Source organism: Tyto alba, unplaced genomic scaffold (genome assembly GCF_018691265.1).
Source record: "Tyto alba isolate M040663 unplaced genomic scaffold, T.alba_DEE_v4.0 Super-Scaffold_20, whole genome shotgun sequence".
Lineage (NCBI taxonomy): Eukaryota > Metazoa > Chordata > Aves > Strigiformes > Tytonidae > Tyto > Tyto alba.
The window spans coordinates 7,829,476-7,839,349 of NW_024881283.1; the positions used below are offsets into that span (position 1 = coordinate 7,829,476).

General features: G+C 43.6%; 1 protein-coding gene across 1 annotated transcript; it reads left to right on the top strand.

The window, feature by feature from the left end:
- The first annotated feature begins 4,414 nt into the window (after positions 1–4,414).
- Positions 4,415–9,658, top strand: IFNLR1 (interferon lambda receptor 1). The gene is made up of 7 exons (XM_033003288.2): positions 4,415–4,610; positions 5,288–5,411; positions 5,669–5,850; positions 6,250–6,392; positions 6,926–7,082; positions 7,602–7,729; positions 7,934–9,658. The coding sequence occupies exons 1-7, from the start codon at positions 4,559–4,561 to the stop codon at positions 8,846–8,848; spliced, it is 1,701 nt and encodes a 566-aa protein (XP_032859179.2). The 5' UTR covers positions 4,415–4,558; the 3' UTR covers positions 8,849–9,658.
- Positions 9,659–9,874: the final 216 nt, after the last annotated feature.

A 9,874-nucleotide genomic window follows, 5' to 3' on the forward strand; every position in this document is an offset into this window, starting at 1 on the left:
TTTCCACACTCCGCGTTCCTGGATGGTACGAATGCCTTTGCCGCACAACTCATCCTACAGACCTACATAAGCCAGGGAGAAAGAAGGGAGAGCTGGGCAGAAGAACTGCCAAAGAGATGAACATTGTCAGAGGTAGAGCAATCCCTGCACCTCAGGTCCAAACTTGTCCTCTTGGTGTGAGAAACTCAGGACAGGGGAGGAAGTTTCCAAAACTGGTGACTTTTGAGTCTGAAAATTTTCTGCCCCTCCCCTAAGCGTAGGTTTCCTTGAAGAACAGTACGTTCTCCACAGAAACGACAAGTGGTTTCCAGGGAAAACTTTGGAACTGGGTGAAGTCTCACTTTCAATTTCAGATTATGTTTTTTGTTTAATTTGGGGCTAATGAGTATTTTCTCTTCAGACACTACCATGCTCATTCAGTTTTCCAAATAGGTGGTGAAAAATGTTGAAGGAAAATCTCCTCTCCTGCCCTCAGGTTTTACTTTGCCCAGCTCTGAAGACAGGTCCATACTGCACACTTTTGCCACCACAGTTACATCAGCTCCACCACCTCCAGAAATAAAGACATTAAGCCAAGAAAAGCAGTCTCGCACTGGTGAAGACTGCACCTCCGCTAGAAAGATCTGCAAGTACCTTCCTAAATCAAAGACATTCTGACTGACAAGCCTTGGGCTTGTGCCTCTGAACTGCTACGGGGAAGTCACTTGTTTTTTCTGTGCCTCAGCCCCTATCTGCACAATACCTGTGTACACATCCGTGTTGAGAGGGATACAGGGCTACGTCCTGGAGAAATGATGAGGAATGCTACATGGGGTGTGGGCTGCCTTGTAAGCCCTGAGCACATGTACAGCACCAAGCGCAGGGGCGGCAAGCTCAGCTGCAGGAGCTCTACAGATAGCATGTGCTGCCAGAACTGTCTGCAGCATCACGCCCTTAGCAAAGCAGAGAAGTTAATTAAATACCAGGAAAGGAAAAGACCATTTAAAGAGCTGAGTGTGAATGACTAAAGGTCTTAGTCACTCATTTACAAAGATCTTAGGCAAAAACTCCTTTTAAAATCATTTTTATCTGGTTCACATTGCTTTAAGAAATTTCTCAAATCACCCAGCAAGAAGTACGAGGAAATATCACTGTCATTCTCTGAGACTCAGTGTCCAGAATGTTTGTGACAACTGCCACCTCCTCTCTCCATCTGCAACATCCTCTTAGGCTGATCAATCTCACCTAGCACAGGACTATGAAGGTTGCTAGAGAAGAATGATTTTTGTCCTGTGGAAATTTAAGATTTTCTTCCCCAAAAATGTTGAGTTGGAACATTCCAGTGTTGCAATAGAAACCTTTCTCCAAACACATCTTCTTGCTTCATTCAGGAAAAAAAGCTCTTAACATTTCAGAAAGAAACAAAAATCAACTGCAGAAGATGCCATGGAGAGGCTATTTCAGAAGTCTATTTCACATTTTAAGAAATACTGAAAACATTCAACCAGCCCTTCACACAATATGGTGGTTAAGGAAATGTAAGAGCACATCGGAAATGTTAAGCATACTGCACTTATGGATCAGTGGTTTCGTTTCCCATGGTGCCATTCATACCAGAAATGCCCTGTTAAATTTTTTAATATGTGGGTTTTTTCTCAGCAGGATCAGTCATCCTCCCAAGCTCACAGAATGAAGCGCACACAGTTCTTCCAGAACAACTACGTGGGTGGGGTAAGAGCAAAAGGAAGGAGCTGGGATGACAGTACTTCATGCTGCCTATTGCCTCCAAAGGTTTCATAAATTCAAACCACAGCCCAAACTGTGCCTTCCTCACCAGATTAAGACTGGATTTCCTGCAATGCTCCTCCTAAAGAAAGGAAGGTATCAGTCTGACTCAGGAAAGGTTGCAGGGTTTACCCTTGCGGTCTGAATCATCTGTTGCAAACAGAGAGGCAAGAGGTGGCAAATTGAGAGAGTCCCCCAAGTATCATCGGTATTACAGCAGTTTGCAAAGACCCACCTACGGATGAAGCGTTGTACTAAGGAATGACAAGCCCATCCCAAAGCATTTATGTTCTATATGAGTAAAACAGTGGGAGAACGTAGGCACAGTGTCGTGGTTTGCCCAGTGATGGAGAGCATTACCAAGCCCAGTCCTCTGCAGCAGCAGGCACCCTGCCTGCAATCATAAAGTCATCACATGCCAGAAGACCTCACAGCAGGTTCCCAGCACGCCGATGGGCGCAACAGTCCTTCACACATGGGTAAGGAGTCTTGCTCCTGCTGGCACCTGATCTGCTGCCTGCTTGGGCACCAGAGAGACACAGGCTAGTCAGAGCGAGAGCAAAACTTCAGTGTGTACAATGCAAACACGGCGCCTGCCATCAGAGGATGCTGTTGCACATACTCACGTAGGCCAATGTACAGGAGGCTGCTAGGGAATGCAGAGAGCAGAAGGAGTTTTAGTGAAGCTTGCCAAGTGTTTAAAAAGGTCTAGGTGAGAGCCTGTCGCTTGGAGGAACAAATGTGTTTTGTTTGCTAGGCAGCGACACCTCGTGGCACAGGACTTCCCCCCCCCCCCCCCCCCAGCCCAGGTTTGCTGCCAACAGAACAGTTGTTTTTCCTGGGACAGCCTCTCAGTCATGTTAAAGTCAGGGAGAGTTTTGCCACAGAGTCCGGCGGAGCCCCAGTTTCAGGGCAGATGTTTCATAGGAAAGAATGATGATGATACGATTCACCTCTTGCAAACGCTTACTAAAAATGACACGTCATCTTTAAGAGAAGCTGCCTGAGGGCTCTTAGCAAGACCTTGATGAGACTGGCCCTAGAATTGCTTCCTATTTTGCTCAGGGTGATATAGGAAGTGTAAGACCATGTGTTGGTACTAGCTCTGCAGTTTGGATGCTAAAGGGGAATAGACCTAGGATCCTCCAGACCCTTAGCTTTGTTTTTTCCCTTATAAAGGATTATAGTTCTTTTCATATGAGAAAGAGAAACTTCATAGAAATTAAACAGAGGTAGTAAAACAGCCAAGGAACAAGAAAAGTACTGGTAACAGAAACCCGTGGTAAGAAGAAATGGAGATTTTTGTAGAAAGTTCTGACTGAAGAAACTTGTAACCACATCCGCTCATACAGTTTGAATTGTACCGTGTTCAGGAAAATGAGACATTTGATACCTTTGTGGTAAACATACAAGCTTTTGCCAATACAAACCCAGCTCCATCAGCTCTTCTCCCACTTAATACCCAGAACCTGATACAGGTATAGCAACAGGCTGTCTGCTGGGCTTGGTGAGTTTTCCATCTGGGGAAGCCCCAGAAAAGCCCCTTTTCTCTATGCTGGTGTTATCTTCTGTGTGGTAACTTCATTGACCCGTTTCCTTCCCTCATGGCACAGGCCTGGAGGTGACTGTGATGGGAAAAGCAGGAGAGTAGATGTGCCAACTGAACAGCACAACTGATCTGGCTATTTTTTGCCCTTCTCTCTCTCTGCACAGGACACAACAGCACAGCTATTCCAAGCACATATGCCTGGGCACACTGTACTTGGTAGCTTAAATCACGGCTGAGCCAGGATGTTTCCCACCGTGCTTCTGATAAGCACAGCACAAAACTGCTGTCTCCATGACTTTGCTTTAGGAAGATGTGTGAGGCTGTAACATACAGCAGCAACTCAGGAACTGAGCTTTGCCCCAGTTGAGAGTAACTGTGTGCTGAAAACACAAACACTTCAAGAGTTTCATAGCTGCAGACGCCCAGGCCAACAGCCAATGTGCTCATCGATTCGGCAGTGCAGGGGCCAAGAGCCATCCGTGTGTTGGCACAGTCCTGGCAACTGGTCCTGATCTTGACTGCTGTTTTTGGGATGATGACAAATAATTCATAAGTGGTAACTAAGGTATAAGGAAATTGCAGCACTGGCATTCAACAAAACCACAGGATTTATCAGAAGGATCCATGTCCTTTCATTCACCCACACTGCGTATGTAACAGATCCCTGTCCTGTTTCTGCACTTTGCTTCTCCCATCTGTATAGTGGAGTAATTCCCTGAAAAACATTCTTAACCTGGTAACATAAATTAAGAGAAAATCCTTGCTCTCTTGTAAACACAAGACTACCATAACATCGCATACAACTGGCTGATTACTAGTTTTTATTTTTGCTAGGTTATTATCAGATATCCCATGCAGTAAAACCTTATTTGATTTCTATTAATATGTCACACAGGGAAATTCCAAAGGTCAATTTTTTAATGAGGTGCCTCACAAGGCTCGCACTGTTCTACCCTGTTCCTTTGGCACATAGCCTGTGACAGAGATCAGTTATGTTACACTGGAGGGCGCAGTACTGCAATCTTTACATTTTTCTTTCATCAAAAGCACTTTCACATCTGCTCCTTCCTAGTTGAACGTTCAGTGCTATATTTGGGCTCTACCAGGAAGTGAGGCTGTACGCATGTGTGCAGTTAATTAACTGCGTGCTCCTCTGTAATTCATACAACTTAATACGAGAAAACAACATGATGAAAAGGTAGCAAGAAAAGAAATATATTACAAGTGGAAAAGTTCTGCTTCGGCATGTCTACCAGGAGAGTCCTGATGGCACTGTGCTTCCTGTGGCAGACTAGAGGTATTTTTGTTTCTTTTAATGTCGATATACTATGTGGCTTTGCTTGTAGGAGGAAAGACATATAGAGATACATTTTAAGCGGTTTAAGTGGGAATGACTCTCATAAAGTGGAACATTCCACTGTAAAGAAAAGGCAATTTAAAATTTGGCTATAGAATGTGTCCTGTTGAAGGCTACTGATGTACATATTTATCTGCTAGAAACAATAGGTGTCAGGAAAGTACAAGAGGCAAACCTGCATGCTGCATCTCGCTGCATTTGTGGTAGGATCTGCCTTTGAAGAATTGGGTTTGAATGATTAGTGTGAGCCCGCTGTGTCTGCCCTGTCCAGGGCTTGGAGGTGGGACTGCAAGGGAGTCAGGTTGGAGTCTGTGGGGTTGTAAACCGGGTCACAGTGAAATCCAGTGAGACCATGGGGAAAGCCACTCAAAATTATAGAATAGGATGGTTCACACAAATGTAAGTCCTAATTCTAAAAGCTGTTAAGATGAAGATGTTTTATAAGAGATGAAGAAAACACGAGTACCAGACGTACCTGCTTCCATAGCCAATTTCCAGTCTTAAATGAACTGAGCTGCTCTGCTCCGTATTTTGAAACCACCTTAGTCAAATCCAGGTGATATTTCCTATCCCAAAAGATATTTTAAATCATTCATGTAATTTTCTCTTTCAATCAGGTCATGTTCAGCCTCCTCCTCCTCAAAATGTTACACTTCTGTCAAAGGATTTTGACATGATTTTGACATGGACTCCAGGAGAAGGCTCTACACCAGATGTGACATACACTGTGAGGTATGAAAGGTAAGAGCTTAAAAATGATGTCTGATTGAAAGTACGGCACAGGGCAATCATCTCTATGCATGTGTATTAATCCATGTCATTATGATGAGTGACCTGACTTCATCCTTTCACCAAAAACAATCCTTATCCATCTGGAAAGTGCTCCAAACTCTGAGCAAGATTCGGTACCCATCCTCCAAAACACTTCCTTCTCTTGCTCTCTAAATGATAGCAAAACATCATGTTTAATATTATGACCTGCTTGTTTTTTCTTTTAGCCAGGAACGCTTGAACAAATGGATAAAGGTTCCTCGTTGCAAAAATATTCACAGAACCTCTTGCAATCTGACTTGTGTGCTTCCAAACTTCTTCGTTAAAGTGCGGGCTCGAGTAAAAGCTGTTTCTGGACGATTCCAGTCACCATGGGTAGAATCACAATTCAAGGAATACCATTTGGATGGTGAGTGTCTGTTAGGTTACAGCCTGAATGAAAGGACATCCCAACAGCAGTGTTGGCATGAGCAAATGCGTAGACCATACACCACAGATGTATGCTTTACAGCTTTATGAATGACAGAGTTTTGAGTGAGAACAAACAACAATGAGCCATGATAGTTTGAAAATAAATTTTGTAGCAAGTGTCAGAATTGGTTCATCAGTGTTCTAGGTGAACAAACTGGCTTCAAGCTTTCCATATACAAGCAGGGGTATGTTAGATAGAAAAGAGGTGTTCCTTTGCCTTTCTTCTTCCTTCATGTCTATCACAAGATAACAGAAGTGTAGGTCAGTCACAGAAAAGCATTACTTCTATGAAGCTAAGGCACAAACAAACACTATTCTTATGGTCACTCAATTACAGTGGAACTGGCTCCTCCAGTGCTAAATGTGAAAGTCAAGGAGAACTTAATCCATGTGAATGCCTCCTTCCCTTTGGCCACCTGTGTGGAGAGTTTATCCTGGATGTATGACTTGAACCTTTGGGAAGCTGGATCTGAAGACAAGGTCAGTAAAAGTGGCACTTCTCAGATGAAATGGAGGAAAGATGCTCAGCTTGAATTGAAATAGCTTCAAATGTTTGGGCCGGGAGGGATTGGATTCAGAGCCTGGAGAAAATGAAATGGCCAAACCAGAGTTAAACCAGAGGCAGAGAAAAAAAAGCAGATGTGTATGTGTGCATCCTTATTTTATTGGTAGTTCCCTATTTTTATCACAAAGATGTGATGGGGAGGCGACATTATAGTCAGTATAGCAGGGCAATATCTGAGGTTTTAAACAACTAGTTCAGGTACTAACAGTGTGCCATGGCAGAACAGAGCACAGCACCAGCTGGGAATCCCACCCTAGCATCCATATGTCCTAGGAGAGAAGCTTGCTACAAAGAGCAAGCAAGCCATGAAGTGCCTCTCCACGGACCATCCAACCACTGGAGCCCCACAACATAATGAAGAGAATCATGGGCTAAAAGGTAGAGAAACATCACCCAGATAATGAAGGAATCATCTTTCCAACCCTCTGTTCTCTTTGTTTCTAAACAGAAGCAATACGAAGGCATTTTTAGGAAGACTACAGTGACTATCGATGCCACTGCACTTAGAGGCAACTACTGTTTAAGTGCCAGATCTTCCTTCCAAAGCATTGACTTCAAGCACAGCAAATTCTCCCAACCCATGTGTGTGCTATTAAACCACAAAGGTATGGCCCTGCTGAGAAAAGGATGCGGTGAGACATCAAACGGGATTAGGGCAAGTCAAAGATTTCCACCAAAATTAACTTTTCAACCAAAAAAATGGGCTTCCTGTTAAATGGACTGGCTAGATTTTCTAGTGAATGGTTCCTGCTTTCTGTAGAAATTTTCATTTAAAAAATCCAACCCTGAAATATTTTTTGAAAATCCTGACATATTATACTTGAATTGTGCTCACAATTACATTTTATGAATATTCAAATTTATCCTGAAAAATAGGTGAATAAAGCCCCATTTTTTACCTGCTCCAAGTGAGGCACTGGCTGGTATCAACATGCATTTGTGGCTATGACTCTGACTTAGAGTCTGATCTTAGGCAAGCTTGTTATCCTTTCTCTGCATTTGTAAAATAAGGATCTTAAGCCTGATATTTTCTGAGATTTCTGGAAGAAAATTTGAGTGTAAGAGCCCATTATTACTATAAAATATACCACCATCAGGAGATTATTTCTGTCTTTCTTTTTCAGCAGTGGAACGGAAGTTCCCATTTTCTGCCATGATCCCTCTGTTTGTCCTCCCCATCTTTCTGACAAGTTCCTTCATCATCTGCTTGCTGAAACAAGATGCTAGGCGAAAGAAGATGCCTCATGCTCTGGTATGGCCCAAATGCTGGGGTCCCCTTCTGACTCAAAGTCTCGCTGATTTTCAGAGGGTAACTGGGGAGGAGTGGGGGAGCTCTGCGCTTCTCCATTTTGCATTCATAAGTCCTATTATAAATAAGCTTTCCTATATCCAAACTTTTCTTTAAAATGCATCACTAATTCACTGATCTGCATGTCTTGTTTCTTTTCCCTGGTAGGATTTATCTCATTTAAAAGCTGCTGGACCAGCCTTTCACTGTGAGCTCAGTGAAAAGGAATTCTTCAGGGACTATCTTATCTGCACAGAGAAGCCAGTATCACAAAGGAAGACAAACAAAGCCTTAGCAAGAAACAACCTACCATGGATGGCTTCTTTCCTATCATCATCATCATCATCATCATCATCATCGGAGGAAGAAGACGACAGCAGTTCTTTCATCCCATACACTGAAATGCTTCAGTTTCCAAAGAGACATCTCAACAGTCAACAATCCAGAACAGCTCAGGCAGAAACTAGCTCCGACTCCAGATCTGGAGGCCTCTCTGTGGATAGTGAATCTGTGCTTGACCTAAGTACCTCGGGCTTCTCTTTCTTTCCAGTGAGAAAAAATGAGGTGGACACCTCAGGATCCCAAGGAAATGAGGGAGCATCCCTTTCTCGCAGTTCCTCTTTGGGAACAATATCCCTCACTGATGTGAAATTCCCAGGTCCCAGGGAGCATGGACAGCATGATACAGACAGAGATGAATGCCTGGAAATGATCCCTCTTCAAACAGTGGCAGAGGGGATTTGTGCCAAACTTCCAGCCCATGAGCACTACCTGCATAGGAAGGCTCATCATTTCACCAAGTATTACCAGAAACCAAGAGCTGATCCACATGTCCAGATCGGTGAGACATCCCAGCTCAGTGAGGATCCCAGCACTGAGCTGCTCATTTCCTTTCAGACCTTACAGGTGACAGAAGATGAAGGTATTGCAAGTGACTGTGACAGTGATAATTTTACAGAAGGGACGCCTCCTGCGTCCATGGTGCTAAGTGACACATTTGAGACTTCAAATATGGAGGAAAAATATGAGCAAAAGTTCAAATTCAAAGGCTCTGAGCACACACATTACATGGGAAGGAGCTAGAGTAGCCTAGCAGTTCTGTGGTGTGCCTAGAAAATGCTAGATTGCTCAAGATATCCGGGCAAGGATACCTAAGCAAAAACAAGGACAAATAACTGATACTGGTGCTTTTTGTATTTATTTACCTAGACAGTTTTTTCCACTGATGTCTGGCCTATCAAGGCATACGGCTTTAGGGACACAAAAGGTGTATTTTTACTGCTAAGTAACCAATGTACGTTTACCACTCCTCTGTACCAGTACAGCTGTGATGAGGTGTTAAGGCTCTGGTATGAGGCACAGTATTCAAACCCAGCCAGGGGTGAGGCATGCAGCGGTACCTCCTGAAGGTATCACACTGCAAACACGCAGTGCCTTGTGTTCACGTGAGACTTCGGAGCAAGGCAACTTTTACACATGAGTTATGAAAGGCAACCTCACCTCTGAGACAGCAAAAACACAACCTGGACCTGTGTGAGACCATCAGCTGGGTTCTGAAAACACAGTGTGTTGTGCCTGCATGTTGATCTTGGGCCAAGATGCTAACATTACGTCTGCTTCCCTCTGACTGCAAAACTGCACCCCTGCTTGGCTGGAAGTACCTTACAGAGACATTTAACAACCTTTTCTTGTTGTGGGATGAAGAGATGTCCACCTCAATCTACAGAGATCACCTGTGTTTCAACAGGGTGAACTGAAGTCAAAGTGATGAAGGTGCAGCATGTTTATTTTTTTTTTTATATATAAATATACTTACTGAAGCTGAAATTCCACCTGCTCTACAGAATGTCTGGGAGCTGCTTTATGCAGAGACAATAATATTTTGATATATAACTCCGTGTGTGTGTGTTTTTATGCTTCCCAGAATTACAGAGGGTGACTGCAGCTCATCCTGAAAAACATTACATTTTAAAACAGGACCCCATCATGGGCTTCCTAATGCTTTGTCCTGAGTGGAATCCTGTGAGACTTCCCAGCCAGGTCACTCTGGGTCACTGAAAGACCAGGACTATGACCATCTCTCTGAGCAAAGAATCAAACCAGACATCC

Excerpts from the sequence above, each read along its gene's own strand:
- IFNLR1 (XM_033003288.2), top strand. The coding sequence starts at position 4,559 with ATGTCTACCAGGAGAGTCCTGATGGCACTGTGCTTCCTGTGGCAGACT. Across the intron at positions 5,851-6,249 it reads CAAGGAATACCATTTGGATG|TGGAACTGGCTCCTCCAGTG; the intron begins GTGAGTGTCTGT and ends ACTCAATTACAG. Across the intron at positions 7,730-7,933 it reads AGAAGATGCCTCATGCTCTG|GATTTATCTCATTTAAAAGC; the intron begins GTATGGCCCAAA and ends TTTCCCTGGTAG.